The following is an 18,092-nucleotide window of genomic DNA, read 5'->3' as shown; positions in this document are numbered from 1 at the left end:
AGGGTCCCAACAAACTTCTGTGGGGGGCACACGAAGTTACTCCTATATCCGATGATCATCTCCGTCCAAGATAACATGCTGCATCCTACCTACCAAAAGGTTCTCAATTCAGTCACAAATGGTTCGCAGCTTGTGGTCTCGTGGTCGCATTCTCGCTTCCCTAGCACAGGGTCCCAGGTTCGATTCCTGGTGGGGTCAGGGATTTTCACCTGCCTCTAGATGATGTTTTCAGAATTCGTGCTGGTTGGCATGGGATGTATAACGAACTCAAAAATTTTCTTTAGTATAGAACCCAATAGTGCAGTACTAATTACACCAAATATAAATTATAAATTCATACAAGAAAAACAAAATATTGTCTAACTTTATTTACAAAATGAAAAAAATTATTCATAATATTCTCATTTATCATCAATGTCTGTGTCAACATGAGACACTAAGCTAACTTTGTTTGCAAAGTGAAAGAAATAAAGAAGAACATCCTCATTGGCTATCACCATATGGCTCAAAATTGGCTATTTGATGGTGCTGTTACCAACATCTGCACTTCACGCAGATATTTCCAACACCGTGACTGCACTTGAATCATGTAATTTGTCCAGGAAAGTAATCACTCACGAAAGAGTTTTTGAGTTCATACATGAGAACCTACCTTATAAAGTAGGTTTAATGGAAGAAATGGAGAAGATCCCAGGAAGAACTGCATGTTTCATCAGGGAATAAATTACTAGAAGCAAGAGCATTAAGGAAATACTGAACAGACTCCAGTTGCACTAGTTATAAGAGTGGTGTTCTGTGTCATGGAGAGGGTTACTGTTGAAATTCAGAGAAGATTTGGGTGGGGTATTACTTTCTCCCATGAATATTGTGAAACAACTATGATGATGGGAAAATAGTAGAAATTTGAGCTTATATAGAGATTCAACAGCAGTCAGTAGCTGATTCAACAGTTCAAACAGTGGCATTGTGATATTTATGAACAATTTCTGCATTTACTAGTGGCTCACCACTGGCATTAAAAAGACATGAAGCCTCCTAAGTAAAATATATACATAATTAAAAAGTGTTTATGTATTTAAAATCCCCACAACAAAGAGGAAATGCTGCTCTCAGATGAAAAAGCTGTAAAACTTGTTGACATCTTATTTGGTGATAAATTAAAAACTTTACATCGCTTCTGAGAGGTATTAAATCAGTATCTCCAAAGACTCTGAATGCTGTAAAGTGCTTGGATAGTACAGTTTTATAAAGCTTCTACTTCACCCTGACTTGACTACAGCTGTACAAGCAGTGCATCAGCATGACTTTTATATTCGAGTGTATTTAACAGCATTGCCGATTTTCTCATAAGATTAGGAACACACGTCTGTAGAAAATGCCCTATACACAGCACAAGAAACCTGATGAACCATCACTTTCTGCCTATCAAGAATTTCTTGAGATTTCATTAAGGGGTCAGTCAGGTAAAGTGGGTACTGTAACACCCCCCCCCCCCCCCCCCCCCCCCCCCTCCTTCCATCCAGCATTGAATCTTGTTGTTTTGTCTTTCAAAAAAATGTCATTTTATGCTATGGAACAGCATTGGGACACTTTGGGATCCAAACTAAAGAGCTTATTGCAAATGTGTCACAGACCAGTGTGTTTTAATCTACAGGTGAAATACGTATATTTCTTGGCCATTAATAAGGACAGCATTGTTTTAAAATTTGAAAACAATAACTCTTGTGATCTTGGTTGTATTTTCAGATGAGTATTTTTTTGTGCTTGTTAACAGACAGTACATTTTAAAGGCATTTAAATTTATTGGTCTGACTAAGCACATGCTCTCAGCTGTTTGATTATTTTCTTCTGACTGTGTCTTTGTGATTTGCTTACCACAGAAAATTATGGTAAAAGAGCTCTTCTTACAGGGTAGCTGCAACTGTACAAGTCCATTTTGTGAGATGAAGAAATAGCACATCAGTTGCTTAATCCAAAAAACTCTTATTGTGTGCACAACTGATTTCAGAAAACTTAAACAAGTTCCATCATCTGGTGTAAACTGTAATAATGAAAATATTGCCGTGGATACAATGTTTTCATTATTGCGGTTTGCACTAGATGCTGAAACTTGAAGTGTTCCGAAACGAGTCGTGTACACAATAAAAAAATTGTGGATTAAGCGTCTGTTGCGTGTTTTCTTCAGTTTACAAAATGAAAATAATGGTGTTCCATGCGCAGTTAGTTTTGTGTGGCTCTAAAACCTAGTGTGGGCAATGTGTGAAAGAAAAGTGAGCAGATGAGAAAGTTCTTGTCTGTAAATACCCTTCAGCTTATTGAACAATTATACTCAGCAGACTGAATATCCTGTCTAAGTTTACCATCATACAGCTGTAAGAGGAAACAGCATATTTCTGCTGTAATTAGGACACACAAGATTTTATTAAAATGAGTTGTCCTGCCAAGGCTAAGATTAGGCCTTGCTACTTTACACATTACTAACTCCTGGGGCAGAGTACCAGTCAATTTGAGGTGCTTGTTGAATACCAGTTTTGGTACATTGCATTTTAATTGATCACTTTTTATATTTGGAAATGGCATCAGTTTGCCTAGATAATAATCTGCTCTTTAATTTTGGTAACTCTGATACGAATGTTGAAATGATTTTTAATGTTTGTGTGTTGTCCACCCTCATGGCCATGTTATTAGAAAGGACATTTTAATGTCTGCCTTAGTGGCCAGATCATTTCTTTTTGTCAAACATCATAAAGATACTCACTTGACTTTGTTTTTCAGCATTTTGACTGTTTGTCTTTGATATGAAATGTTTTGTTTGAAATTTTAAGCATTTGTAAAAAGCTCCTTGGGTGTATGTGTTGTTAGCCAATTTATTGTGGGTATTTCTGTCAGTGAACGTTTGTGGTAGCTTAAAACTGTGGCAGGCTGGATGTTTAACCTGGATCTGAGTCAAAACTCTCTCCTGTAGTTGTTTCTAGCAAATTTGGTCTCACATGTAAGATAATGTACATATTGCCAAGGACAAATTGAACCACAACAATTGTCTTGTGAGTAAAATTATCACTGTACCCATTCTAAGATCCCGGGCAGTAAGTCTCTTGGGTGCACTTGAATAAAGGCTTAAATGTCTATAACCAGCTGCTTAAGAAGATTAAATATTCTAATGTTTGCATAATATTTCAAAGAATTACTTTTATGTAGAAAATATACCTGTATCAGAGAAAATATTGGTGGTAATTGAGAGGCAAATGTCCAGAGTTAATCTTGATCTGGCACACAGTTTTAATCTGACAGGAAGTTTCATTGGTAGTTTTGAGTCAGTGTATGGGTAAATTGATTAAGGTTTCTGATTTTCTTACAACATGTAACATATGAATACTCAGTGTGTAAGAGTACTCAACTTGAGGATCCAATACCAATTCTCGGCTGTGAGCTGTGATGTCATATGTGAAGACGTTTCGTTATGGTATGAAACTTGGGAGTGTCTGTAGAGTAAATATTATTTGTCATCTTAGTAACTGGAGAAAACTGTGATTGCAGTTTACATAAAGTGTCAATGTATGTGCAGTATATGTTTATTTTTAATTGTAGGTGAACAGATCTTATTTTTGGTAATGAAATTTTTACTCAGTGTGGTGATTCCATTTAGTGATCAAATGTTATGTTTTGTCTTATAATTGTGTATATTTTATTTTATTCCTCTGTGTATTCCCTTGTTTGTTATATCATTTATAATCTGTGGTATAAGGCTTGTTTGATTAGTTGACTATTTTAGATGTGATGATGCCATGTTAGTTTTTGCAACTTGGGTTTGGAATTAGTCCTTAATAATTGAATGTTGCGAAGTGAGGTGGGTGATGTTTAATTAGTTAATAAATTTTTGCAAATGTTGGGTGTCATTAGGGAATGCTTAAATGTCATATATATGGCAATAAAATGAAAGAAAGGAAAAACCCAGGATGGAATATGACAATATTATGAAAAGGACAGTTGCTACTTGCCATACAGTGGAGATGCTGAGCCACAGATAGGCACAACAAAAAGACTGTCAGAAAGTAAGCTTTTGGCCAACAAAGCCATTCTCTCTCTCTCTCTCTCTCTCTCTCTCTCTCTCTCTCTTTTTCACACACACACACACACACACACACACACACACACACACACACACAGTCTTTGGTAGAGCCTGTAGTTGTACATGTGTGTGTGTGTGGGTGGATGTGTATTGTCTATTTCCGCTGAAGGCCTTGCTGACCAAAAGTGTATTTTCTGCGTTCTTTTTGTTGTGCCTATCTGCGACTCAGCCTCTCTGCTATATGGTGAGTAGCAACTGTTCTTTTCATAATATTGGCAATATTATGTGATTGATGAAGGTGTCCTGTCAACAATCTTCTGATGGCTGCATATGGAGATGTAATTTGTGGTGATCCATCATGCACAGAGCATGGTTGGAGAGGTCAAGTCTAAGTCTGTATGTTATTGTTATCTTACTATTTTTGTTATCAGTTGTCATTTAAATATGCCGTGCATGAAATGGGGGTTTCAGAAAGCACAGTAATCAACTGAGTTTCATTCTGTAGAGCATTGTGTGTGTTACTCATTATGTATTGGGAATCATTGGTGGGGTTGGGGTTGATAGTGGAAGTAGATGAGTCAAGCTATGATAGGAGAAAGAGTGTAGGGGGCATAAAGTTGTTGGTCTTTGAGTTTTGGGGACAATTGTTTCTGGTGGGGATGGCGATGGTGATGTTTGTTTCAAATTGTAGTAAGTGGTGGTTGTCTTCATTAACAAAGGAATATGTATCAGAGGGGTATAGTATCATGTCAGATTGGTTTGCTTCATATAAGGAATTGTGCAGTTGGTGTATGATCTTCTTACTGTAAATTGTAATATTGAATTTAAAGACTAAGAGACTGGGGCCTGTGCGAATACTATTGAGGGATATTTGGGGACGTCAGATCTGTTGTAGGGAATGGCAAAAGGTGTTTCCATTTTATAGGCTCATCTTGATCAGTACTTTTGACGAAAAGTATTTTGCAGCGGTGCCATATTTTTCAGGTTTTTATGATTTTAATAGGGAAATTTACAGCCCTGTGCTTCTGAGTTAAATGGGACTGGGTGGCAGGTTTTTTTTTATTTATTTTATTTTTTTTTGTTTATTTTTAGTGGGTAGAGGTTTTGGGTTGGAATATAGTTTTTTTTTGTGGTGGGGTGGAGAGGGTGAAGTTCGGGATGGGGTTGTTTCATATAGGGTACTATTTTCTGTTAATTGATGGCAGCAAAAGATGGCTCAAGAATAAGTAGCATGTATAAACTGAATGAAATACTTGGAGCACAAATGTGCAACTATTTTGCAATTAGACAGAATATCATCAATACCTAATGAGAAATGTTGGGTCATTTGTGTAGGATTGCGAGGCTTCCATTCAAACATTATGATAAGACTCCACATAGATCATCTATTACAGTGTTATCTGTCTTTCCAATAGTTGATGGCTTCCCCATCCGTGGCGTGGTCAGAGCTTGTGCATAGTCTGTAATGACCTCAATGTCAGTGGGACTTTAAACACCAATCTTCCTACCTTTCTCCTTTCTTCTTTTTCTTGTCACTGAGGCTGACCATGAGATTGATTTTAGATCATTGAATCTCATTGTTACTGCAGTTTGAGAGATGAAAAACTTGAAGTAAGTTGAAAGTTTCATACCAGCAGAGAATAGGAGAGTTCAGAGTATAGTATAGGAAATAGTGCAGAATCTGGACTATAGCAGAATCTAAAATTTGAAGGCTAATATTTCCATCGAGGATGCTACTTTACCTGCAAGATTCAGTTCATTGCATCGACAGGTCTCGTCAGTATAGACAGTTGTCAAGTGCTAAGAAGTGATAGCTCTACCTTAAAAAAATGCGTGTCTATTCTTCTTCTCCACATCTAAGCAAATGTTGATAGTACACATTCATATACATTGTTGTTTATCAGAATGTGTGGCAGTAATGATTTCACATTATTATTATTTGCTGGGTACATACTGTAATTTGTTTCTGCATTCTCATTTACAGTTTTGACTTTTGTGAAATTGATGAATCAAAATCACCTGTTGAAAACCTTGGACAAGTGGTTTTTGGTGAAAGGATACGTCCATCAGCATATCAGGTAAATGCACTTTATTGCAGTATTATTTTTTTGTGAATGGTTTGTCTTTTAACAGTTTGCTTTAATTCAAAGTCACTTACTTTAGCTGTAGAATTTGAGAATAGTATTAGAATTACCCAAAAATTAATTGCTGCTTGTACAACCAGCATAGATTTTTGTGGCACCAACTCATTAGTCATGTGACCGCATATGACAGATTGATACTAACAAAGCTGACATTGAACATGGTGGTTGCAATTCCAGTTGGATGTGAAGTGTGGCATAAAACTTGGTTCCTGCAGGTATAACATGTTAGATCCTTTCATGTCCATTGTAGACTTGTAGCAGCATTGGAAAACTGTTATGGGCATAACCAGTGTTCGGATTGTGTGCGCTTGATGCCTGAGAATGAAAATTGAGAAACTGGGGGTGACAATCTTCTTACAACTGATGCTTGGCATCTACAAAATTTAACTTTTTTCCAATGGTGAACTTCTTAATAGTAAATAGGTAGGTACTTCAGAAAATAAGTTACGTAGGTCATCCCATGATTAAGACCAATGCCCAACAAGAGTGGTGGATTGTCCAGAAGAGAGTACATATCCTGCAGGCATGGTTCTGCTGTGGTACGGATAATAGGTGCATAACTGTGTGTGAGTGAAAACATACTCCAAAATTGAAGTATGTGAGACAGTATGATTCTTGTTGGCAAAACATCTAAATTGCACAGTGATTCACCGTGCTCAAATCTGCATTATGTGGACCAAATGCAATGTCGTGGCCAGCCATAGTGAAATGATGCCAACAATTTGACCAAGGTTGGACAGACTTGGGTAATGCTGGTTGTGAATGAAGGACAGACTTCGACTTCGACCACATGCGACAGTGTCAAGGCAGTCTGAAAGAACATCTGGGGTAATGGGGGGGGGGGGGGGGGGGATCTCACGAAAACAAGGAGCAGATTTGCGCCATCGCGGAATTGAATAATTGGTAGAATGTTCTGACTGTTTACAGACAGTTGGTATGTATGTTGAAAGATAGTGTCATGTATCTGTGCCACTTTGAAGTGTAGGACTGCATTCAGTAACAATTACTTCAATTCCTTGGCCAGCCAAAATAATGTGTAACTTACTTTTTGAAGTTCATATTTACTTCATGAATAATGTCTCTCATGAAGGTGTCATAAACTGATAGAATCACATGGAGGTATCTGAATATAAGGAGGGATTATGGGTGTTGTAGTATGACAGGGACTTCAGTCAGTAAAGACAACTTTGTGAAGAAGGAGATGAAAATATGCGGCAGCTTGTGTGCTTTCTATTTTTATATAGGCTAGTTTTTTTTAGCTATCTGCTTTTCATGGCATTACAACACCGTGTGGTTCTTATATTCTTCAACCAAGTTTCCTCCAGTTTTGCCCTCTCTAGTGCGATTCACTACCATCCTGTGCTATGAGACTGGTATTCCCAATCTTGCACTCTGACAGAACTCTTTCAGAATCCTGATACATGAAACACTTGTTTATTTTGAAGATTAATAAAATTTTAAGAAATGAGAAAACTGTTTTATTCAGTGATTACTTCAGTTTTAAATCATAACTAATAACACAAATATCACAACAAATTTAAAAAGGATTAGCACCATCTAAATGTAAAAAAAAGGGTCCTGATATTAATAGTTTCTTGTGGGGCAATTATTCATGTCATGCAGAACACCAGTATTCCATGGAGCACAATTTGGGAAACCGTGATCTAAGAGATTTTATGTCTTCTTCCACATTGTCTATCCACTGCTTTCATAGCCTCCCTCTTTGGCTTTTTGCAGTTGGCCTCCATTCAAAAACAATTTTAGTCATTCTCAAACTGTACATCCTAAGGACGTATCCAAGCCAGGCTATTTTCCTATTTTTTATTAATCTTACAATCAGCTCCGTGTTGGGGACGGCCCATCTCAGCTTCATTCTAAATCTCTGTAAACCACTGTTATCCTGAATTGCTGTGAAAATCTTGCACATAACCATGTGTTCAAATGTCCTCAGATGTTCATCAGTACTCTTGAATGTCCCTGTTTTCAAATCCATAAGTTACAACTGACCTGATCACAATTCTATGTATTGGCAATTTTGGCTATATATTCAGTGACATGGAGGACAATAATTTCTTAAAAGTGTGTTAGCATCTGTTGCTGCTTAGGATTCACAGATTTATTTCAGTTAACACGGAATTTGTCCTGTTAATATTAGATCCTAGACAGCCAGAATTCTGCACATGTTCAAGATTGAGGCCAGTTTTTGATAGATTATCTGAGTTGTTATTTTCTTTCTTGATGAGATTCACATACTTGGTCTTCATTTCATTGATAGCAAGAGCTTTAGGTTGTGTGAATTTTTTCAGCTCAGATATTGTTCTTTCTAATGAAACTCTTCTTCCACTAATAATTGCTCCACCATCAACACATCTGAGTGGACTTTATTCTTATGTAACCAGATATTTGAAGCTTGCAAATGTCTGCTTCAAGAGAAAGATTGCCTTGGTTGACTCCTTTAACAGTGCTAAACTACATCTACATAGGTACTCCGCAAGCTACTGTACAGTGTATGGCCAAGGGTACCCTGTACCATTACTTGTCATTTCCTCTCCTGTTCCACTCGGAGATAGTGAGGGAAAAACAACTGCCCATATGCCTCCACATGAGCCCTAATTTCTCCTATCTTATCTTTATAGTCCTTATGTGCAATGTATGTTGGCACCTGTAGAATTGTTTGGCAGTTGGTTTCAAATGAAGGTTCTATAAATTTTCTGAAGAGAGTTTCTCGAAAAGAACATCACCTTCCTTCCATAGATTCCCATTTGAGATCCCGAAGCATCTCCGTAACACTTATGTGTTTTTCGAACCTACTGGTAGCAAATCTAGCTGCCTGCCTCTAAATTTTTTTGATGTCTTCCTTCAATTCAAGCTGGTACAGATCCAAAATACTCAAGCAGTACTCAAAAAAGGTTGCTCTACTGTCCTATATGTGGTCTCCTTTACAAGTGAACCACTCTTTCTTAAAATTCTGCCAATTAACTAAATTGACCATTTGGCTCCTGTACTACAGTTTTCACATGCTCGTTCCACCTCATATTGTTTTGCAACTTTACCCTCAGATATTTAAACAACTTGACTGTGCCAAGCAGGACATTAGTAATATTGTATCCAAACATTACAGGTTTATTCTTCCTACTCATCCACGGTAACTTACATTTTTCCACATTTAGGACTACCTGCCATTCATCACACCAACAGGAAATTTTGTCTAAGTCATCATGTATCTTTCTGCAGTCACTTAACTTGTTGAGACCTTACCGTACATCGAGGCATCATCAGCAAACAATGGTAGATTGGTGCCCACCCTGTCTGCCAAATCATTTATGTATATAGAGACCAACAGCAGTCCTATCATACTTCCCTGGGGCACTCCTGACGATACCCTTGTCTCTGATGAACACTCTCCTTCGAGGACAACATACTGGGTTCTATTATTTAAGAAGTCTTTGAGCCACTCACATATCTGTGCACTTATTCCATATGCTCATACTTTTGTTAACAGACTGCAATGGGGCACCATGTCAGATGCTTTCTGGAAATCTTGAAATACGGAATCTGCCTGTTGCCCTTCATCCATAGTTCTCAGTATATCATGTGCAAAAAGGGGCAAGCTGAGTTTTGCACAAGTGATTCTTTCTTAAACCATGCTAATTCCTGGACATAAGCTTCTCAGTCTGAAGAAAGTTTATTATATTCAAACTGAGAATATATTTGGGGATTCTGCCGCAAACACAAGTTAGGGAAATTGATCTGTCATTTTGCTGGTCTGTCCTTTTACCTTTTTTACACACTGGAGTCACCTGCACTTTTTTCCAGTTGTTTGGTCAAATGATTGTATGTTTGTACAGTTCTCTTGTGTGAATGATTTATTGAACATAAAATTTAAAACTTTGTCTTTCGTTTTACTGTCTTGAAGTGCCACACCAGACTGGTTAACAAGGGACTGAATGGAAGCCTTAGACCCCCTTAGTGATATTACATATGACAAGAATTTTCTTGGGTTCTCAGCCAGATCTTTTGCAAAGTGTGACGGTGGTAGTCGTTGTATGCTTCACTAATTACATAGTTCTCCATCTACTCACACTGCAGCCTTCGAGGCATGCACTTTTGCTTGAATGAGTAAAACATACTTAGATGATATACCAAGCAGCAACAAATCATTTAGTATTTCTGTCCTTAATATGTTTGTGGATTCACTTATGGAGACAAATTTCCGCCCACCCCCCCCTCCAACTTTTCAACAGTTCTGCAGTTATTGTATTATTTCATTGTGCTTTGTAATTCTTTAGACAGTGCTCTACCTTCTGTACTACTTCTGATGTGGGCTCTTCTACCTTCGGGTGTGCAGTGTAACAGAGTAGCTGCCCACTGCTGATAGTACTACCCAAACAAAATTCCCTTGAAGTACTCTCTCCATCTATGCAGGACATCTTGTTCGTCTGTCAGTAAATTTTCCTTTTTGTTCTTACGTGCTGTTATTTTGGTTTATATTTGTTGGTTTTCTCTTTTAATTTTGTTATAAAACTTTCTGCTTTCATTCCTGTGCTCTTCTATCTCTATATTAATTAGACAGAAAGTGAAAAGGGACCTCTTGTCAAAAATTTTGGGTCTTGAGCTATTGTAATTTTTACGTCCAGCATTAAATTCTGAATAATTTGTTAAAAAAGAAATATTTTTTTCCCTAAATTTGAGTAGTTGAATTTTGATAATGGGAAATAGGGTTTGAGGCAATGCATTTGAAAGTTTCATTTTATTGCCAATGTTTAATTTGACATACGTAAGAAACAAATTCTGCATTTATATTACTCTTAAAAATGTCCTTTGTCACGTGTTACAGACTTCTTTGAATTGAACATTAAGTGGTTAAACTCTTCAGATCTATATCACATTACAGTGTACAAATATTTAAAACCAAGTGAACTGACTCCAAATTGAGAAATTTAGTGTACCCTGCACAACTTCTTTTTAGGAAGATATTGGTATTTTTACTCAGTGTAACAGCATCTTTTAGACCAAATTTTGATTTTGAAGCCATTAATGGGTCCAAAACAACCTAAAATTTTGAATTCACAAAACCTCCCAAAATAGATTACTGTGATCCCATATTTTATAGTGACCAAAGGATTTGATTTTTACTTCTAAAATACTTGTGTCTGAAGGGTTTCAAGATTGTTCACAAACAGTATTCTTACCTTCTCATCTTTGGTTTTGGTGCCTCTAGCTGTTAAGGTTCTTCCTTGGGATCCTCACTGTCACTCACTTGAAGTTCTGTTGTGGGTCCTTGTTCTACTTCAGGTCACAGAATGTTTTTTAGACCTCTTTGCTTCAGGTCCTGATGTTTTTAAAAAGAAAATCATTTTGTTGATTTGTCACCCCTGTTGAAATTACTGTATTAGGAAACCCAGCAGGTCCATGTCCTTCAGGAAAGATGCAGTGTTCAAGTTCGGTTTTCATTGTGCGATGTTCACTCCCTTTATAGTTAATGATGAGCTTTAAGTGGATATATTTAGTTACATGAGGTACATTGTTAGTGTTGTTATTCTTCAAGACTTTTTCAATCAACACTCATGCCAAGACATTTAGCCAGCCAACACCAACTTCACCTTTTTCATTTCTATCGGTAACAGCAGAGTTAATGTGTGTTGTACGTGTAGGTTTTTGTTGCTACAGTAACGTCAGCTGTCAGTTGACATTTTAAGGCTACCAACTGCAAATTGGTAACATTGCTAGCCATTTATAACTCTCATATAAATAGGAACGACTTGTCGTGATTGGCATTATTGTATTCATAAAATGTCCGTTTATACAAAGCTGCTCTGAACTCCTTAAAATCCCCTTAAATTATTAGGAGACACTGTTTCGTGAAGCATTGCATATGCATCTATGGGGTTTACAAAAAGGGCATCTTGTTAGGCCATTGTTATTTCCCCATAATGACGAGAGATCCTTTTTCAAAAGACTGACATCAGTTGCTTTTAATGACGTTATTGTCTCCTGTTGGATTTGGATATCTTTCCATCTTTCAAATCGATAGGAGCATTCGCAGAATGAAGTGTATTATCACAAAAAAAAAAAAAAAAAAAATATGATGATGATTCAGCTTGTACTGAATATTTTGCTTCTCTGGTAAGAGGTCCCTTTTTCCTTTCTGTCTCTCATTTCTGCTCATTGATTACCTTTTTTTCTTCCTACAAACCCTTGCTGCTTCTATTCTCCTTTTCACCATGTAATGCTGATTTGATCTCATCTCATTGTAAGCATTTCAGTCTTGCTTCCTTTTTCCTGTCCACTGCATGTCTACATTTATCTTCATACAGTCTTCATTTATAGGTATCCTTGTTGCCTCCAGTTTTCTGTGTGCTGTTGTCGGGAGAAGCATTTTTAATAACAGTTCCAGTTCTTGTCTTCTTGTTTCCATCATTTGTTTGTAACTCCTGTCACAATCTGTTCTGGTACTCTTGTGCAACAGATGCGTCTCTCAGTTGCTTTATACTGCATTCCTTTACTCTTTTAATATTTCCTTTGCCAGCCATAGCAAGTTTCTGTCTCACTTTTGCTCCTACGAGGCTATGACCAGAATCAAAATTAGCTCCTTGGAAGGTATGCACATTTTCCATATCAGATGCCCACCTCTTTGCTACCAATACATGGTATATTGAATTTGCTCCTGATATTTTCCATGGACCTTTGTACATATTTTTTCTTGGGAATTAGTTGTAGCCTTTAATTTGGTCGTGACAGTAGACTGGACAGTCATCATAGCATTATTACTAATTTCTTCATGCAAATTTTCATTACCAAACACACTATTGAAAGCCTCTTCCTTGCCCAGTTTGGCATTATAGTCCCCAAGGACTATTTTGGAGTCATATCTTGCGTGCCTCAGCGATACAGATAGCCGTACCGTAGGTGCAACCACAATGGAGGGGTATCTGTTGAGAGGCCAGACAAACGTGTGGTTCCTGAAGAGGGGCAGCAGCCTTTTCAGTAGTTGCAAGGGCAACAGTCTGCATGATTGACTGATCTGGCCTTGTAACACAAACCAAAACAGCCTTGCTGTGCTGGTACTGCGAAAGGCTGAAAGCAAGGGGAAACTACAGCCGTAATTTTTCCCGAGGGCATGCAGCCTTACTCTATGGTTAAGTGATGATGGCATCCTCTTGGGTAAAATATTCCGGAGGTAAAATAGTCCCCCATTCGGATCTCCGGGCGGGGACTACTCAAGAGGATGTCGTTATCAGGAGAAAGAAAACTGGCGTTCTACGGATCGGAGTGTGGAATGTCAGATCCCTTAATTGGGGAGGTAGGTTAGAAAATTTAAAAAGGGAAATGGATAGGTTAAAGTTAGATATAGTGGGAATTAGTGAAGTTCGGTGGAAGGAGGAACAAGACTTCTGGTCAGGTGACTACAGGGTTATAAACACAAAATCAAATAGGGGTAATGCAGGAGTAGGTTTCATAATGAATAGGAAAATACGAATGCGGGTAAGCTACTACAAACAGCGTAGTGAAAGCATTATTGTGGCCAAGATAGATACGAAGCCCACGCCTACTACAGTAGTACAAGTTTATATGCCAACTAGCGCTGCAGATGACGAAGAAATTGAAGAAATGTATGATGAAATAAAAGAAATTATTCAGGTAGTGAAGGGAGACGAAAATTTAATAGTCATGGGTGACTGGAATTTGGCAGTAGGAAAAGGGAGAGAAGGAAACGTAGTAGGTGAATATGGATTGGGGGTAAGAAACGAAAGGGGAAGCTGCTTGATAGAATTTTTCACAGAGCACAACTTAATCATAGCTAACACTTAGTTCAAGAATCATGAAAGAAGGTTGTATACATGGAAGAAGCCTGGAGATACTGACAGGTTTCAGATAGATTATATAATGGTAAGACAGAGATTTAGGAACCAGGTTTTAAATTGTAAGACATTTCCAGGGGCAGATGTGGACTCTGACCACAATCTATTGGTTATGACCTGTAGATTAAAACTGAAGAAACTGCAAAAAGGTGGGAATTTAAGGAGATGGGACCTGGATAAACTGACTAAACCAGAGGTTGTACAGAGTTTCAGGTACAGCATAAGGGAACAATTGACAGGAATGGGGGAAAGAAATACAGTAGAAGAAGAACGGGGAGCTTTGAGGGATGAAGTAGTGAAGGCAGCCAAGGATCAAGTAGGTAAAAAGACGAGGGCTAGTAGAAATCCTTGGGTGACAGAAGAAATACTGAATTTAATTGATGAAAGGAGAAAATATAAAAATGCAGTAAATGAAGCAGGCAAGAAGGAATACAAACGTCTGAAAAATGAGATCGACGGGAAGTGCAAAATGGCTAAGCAGGGACGGGTAGAGGCTTATCTCACTAGGGGTAAGATAGATACTGCCTACAGGAAAATTAAGGAGACATTTGGAGAGAAGACAACGACTTGTATGAATATCAAGAGCTCAGATGGAAACCCAGTTCTAAGCAAAGAAGGGAAAGCAGAAAGGTGGAAGGAGTATATAGAGGGTCTATACAAGGGCGATGTACTTGAGGACAATATTATGGAAATGGAAGAGGATGTAGATGAAGATGAAATGGGAGATATGATACTGCGTGAAGAGTTTGACGGAGCACTGATAGATCTGAGTTGAAACAAGGTCCCGTGAGTAGACAACATTCCATTAGAACTACTGACGGCCTTGGGAGAGCCAGTCCTGACGAAACCCTACCATCTGGTGAGCAAGATGTATGAAACAGGCAAAATAACCTCAGACTTCAAGAAGAATATAATAATTCCAATCCTAAAGAAAGCAGGTGTTGACAGATGTGAAAATTATCGAACTATCAGTTTAATAAGTCATGGATGCAAAATACTAACGCGGATTCTTTACAGACGGATGGAAAAACTAGTAGAAGCCGACCTTGGGGAAGATCAGTTTGGATTCCATAGAAATGTTGGGACACGTGAGGCAGTACTGACCCTACGACTTATCTTAGAAGCTAGATTAAGGAAAGGCAAACCTACGTTTCTAGCATTTGTAGACTTAGAGAAAGCTTTTGACAATGTTGATTGGAATACGCTCTTTCAAATTCTGAAGGTGGCAGGGGTAAAATACAGGGAGCAAAAGGCTATTTACAATTTGTACGGAAACCAGATGGCAGTTATAAGAGTCGAGGGGCATGAAAGGGAAGCAGTGGTTGGGAAGGGAGTGAGACAGGGTTGTAGTCTCTCCCCGATGTTATTCAATCTGTATATTGAGCAAGCAGTGTAGGAAATAAAAGCAAAATTCGGAGTAGGTATTAAAATCCATGGAGAAGAAATAAAAACTTTGAGGTTCGCCAATGACATTGTAATTCTGTCAGAGACAGCAAAGGACTTGGAAGAGCAGTTGAATGGAATGGATAGTGTCTTGAAAGGAGGCTATAAGATGAACATCAACAAAAGCAAAACGAGGATAATGGAATGTAGTCGAATTAAATCGGGTGATGCTGAGGGAATTAGATTAGGAAATGAGACACTTAAAGTAGTAAAGGAATTTTGCTATTTGGGGAGCAAAATAACTGATGATGGTCGAAGTCGAGAGGATATAAAATGTAGACTGGCAATGGCAAGGTAAGCGTTTCTGAAGAAGAGAAATTTGTTAACATTGAGTATGGATTTAAGTGTCAGGAAGTCATTTCTGAAAGTATTTGTATGGAGGGTAGCCATGTATGGAAGTGAAACATGGACGATAAATAGTTCGGACAAGAAGAGAATAGAAGCTTTTGAAATGTGGTGCTACAGAAGAATGCTGAAGATTAGATGGGTAGATCACATAACTGAGGAGGAAGTATTGAATAGGATTGGGGAGAAGAGAAGTTTGTGGCACAACTTGACTAGAAGAAGGGATCGGTTGGTAGGACATGTGTTGAGGCATCAAGGGATCACCAATTTAGTATTGGAGGGCAGCGTGAAGGGTAAAAATCGTAGAGGGAGACCAAGAGATGAATACACTAAGCAGATTCAGAAGGATGTAGGTTGCAGTAGGTACTGGGAGATGAAGAAGCTTGCACAGGATAGAGTAACATGGAGAGCTGCATCAAACCAGTCTCAGGACTGAAGACCACAACAACAACATCTAGTTATATTATCACAGGCTTCCTGTGGCTGCTCATAGAAACCATCTACCATATCTCCATGTGATTCTTCTGTTAACACATACATTCATGAAGGTCACAATGTGAAATTTTGCTTTGACATGCAGAGGGCGTACTCTTTCATTGTGTGGGGTGAAAGCAATAACAGATTTATTCATGTCTGTGTAGACTATAAACCCAATTCCGTATTCGTCTTGTCTTTCATCTTTTCTTTAGTAATACAGTGAGAAGTTTTGCTTATAGATCTCACCACTACTGTTCCACCTGATTTCTTGGAGCCTGTAGAGCCCTCGCCCTTTGGTGTGGGACACAGTTCATCTGGCTCCTCTGCCATGGCCAGTTAGGATTGGGTGCCCCTTCCAGTAGCTGTGCTACTGTGGCATAGCCTCCAGCTTCCTCAGATCATACATACCTCCCTGCCCAACCAGAAGGTGCCTTCGACAAGATGGTGTCCCATGAAGTCGTAATCTTATGATATATTCTTTGCTTCCCAGTTATTCTAATGTGTCTGTACTTCACAAAATACTGATAAAATATGTTTTGCATCCAGCACATATCTTACAGTTTTGTTTACCTTGTAAATGGAATACACTGCCTGGTTGGTCATACTGTCTTTAGTGTTTGGTTACAAGAAGTATTATCTTCTTGTATTGTTTCATTTGAGTGACATTTATTTCTATATTAGTGTTGAAATTTGCCAGAGTTTGATATTATTTGAATTTCCTTATTTTAATGCATAAAAATTTCACGGTTCAGTTTTCACATCAAATTTGGATAAATTTCCAGTCTTTCGATGGTATTCCCCATCATTTTCGTCAGAGACTTAAACTGACTGTTGTGAGCTGACAAGGTTTCCTCTTTTATACCCCTAGAATGGCATCCAATTGGCTGGATTAAGTCATGACAGCGTGTACGGAGGTGGCGCACTCTACGCCCACAGGTTTTGCCTTATCTATACATCTAGTGTTGCTTGTAGTGCCATCCATTGCCTCAGGCGGTGAACTGAGAAGTATTCCTCTGTGATTTTTCCTTGACAAGTGCACTCTTCCATGTATTGCTAAGGGCATAGCCAGTGTCTCTATTGTAGTCGCTTTCACAAAGTCTGATTTAATAGCTACTGTAATTTACGAGTTTCGGTCTCAGAAACAGACAAAAGGCCGGGAGAGCGGTGTGCTGGCCACATGCCCCTCCGTATCCACATCCAGTGAAGCGTATGAGCTCAGGTTGACATGGTGGTCGGTTGGTACCATTGGGCATTCATAGCCTGTTGTGGATGAGTTTAGTTTAGTAATCACAGAGTCCCAGTAGTTCGAAGTGTAAACCAATATTCTCTTTTGTTCAAACAAGATCTTGTGCTTATTTAACAGTCAGTGTTCTGCCACCACTGATACATCCAAATTCCTGGATTTAAGGTGACACTGATGCTCGATGCAACAGTCAACAACAGTCTGTATAGAATGGCCCACGTAACTCGTGCCACACTCCACACCCAAAAAACTTCATAGCCGTATCATTATTTTTATATTTGTACTGATTAAACTCCTTGATGGGTTAAAACATCTTATCATGCCAGGAATCACTGGCATTGTCCTTACTGACTGGTGTATCCAGGGATTACTCATCTTTTCCCTATACAGTGTTGATTGTAAAGTACGTCTCTCCTATGTTTGAGACTTCTTCGTAATGGTAGAGAATGTTTTAAGCCATGCAAAATCCCTAGTCGATGTACTCATGTTGTAGAAACTAAGTTGGTGTG

The 18,092-nt window shown here is 38.4% G+C and overlaps 1 protein-coding gene across 2 annotated transcripts in view; it reads left to right on the top strand.

Annotated features, from left to right (window-relative positions):
• Window positions 1-18,092, top strand: part of LOC124797902 (transmembrane 9 superfamily member 2) — a 141,593-nt gene that overhangs the window by 7,352 nt on the left and 116,149 nt on the right. For both annotated transcript variants that reach the window (XM_047261020.1, XM_047261021.1), the window contains exon 3: window positions 6,054-6,147. In XM_047261020.1, coding sequence (XP_047116976.1) covers window positions 6,054-6,147 — 94 coding nt within the window. The remainder of the gene's footprint in view (window positions 1-6,053; window positions 6,148-18,092) is intronic.

This window comes from Schistocerca piceifrons, chromosome 5, assembly GCF_021461385.2.
Source record: "Schistocerca piceifrons isolate TAMUIC-IGC-003096 chromosome 5, iqSchPice1.1, whole genome shotgun sequence".
Taxonomy (NCBI): Eukaryota; Metazoa; Arthropoda; class Insecta; order Orthoptera; family Acrididae; genus Schistocerca; species Schistocerca piceifrons.
Note: the sequence above shows the minus strand (reverse complement) of the source record. Positions and strands in the feature narration are given on the sequence as shown.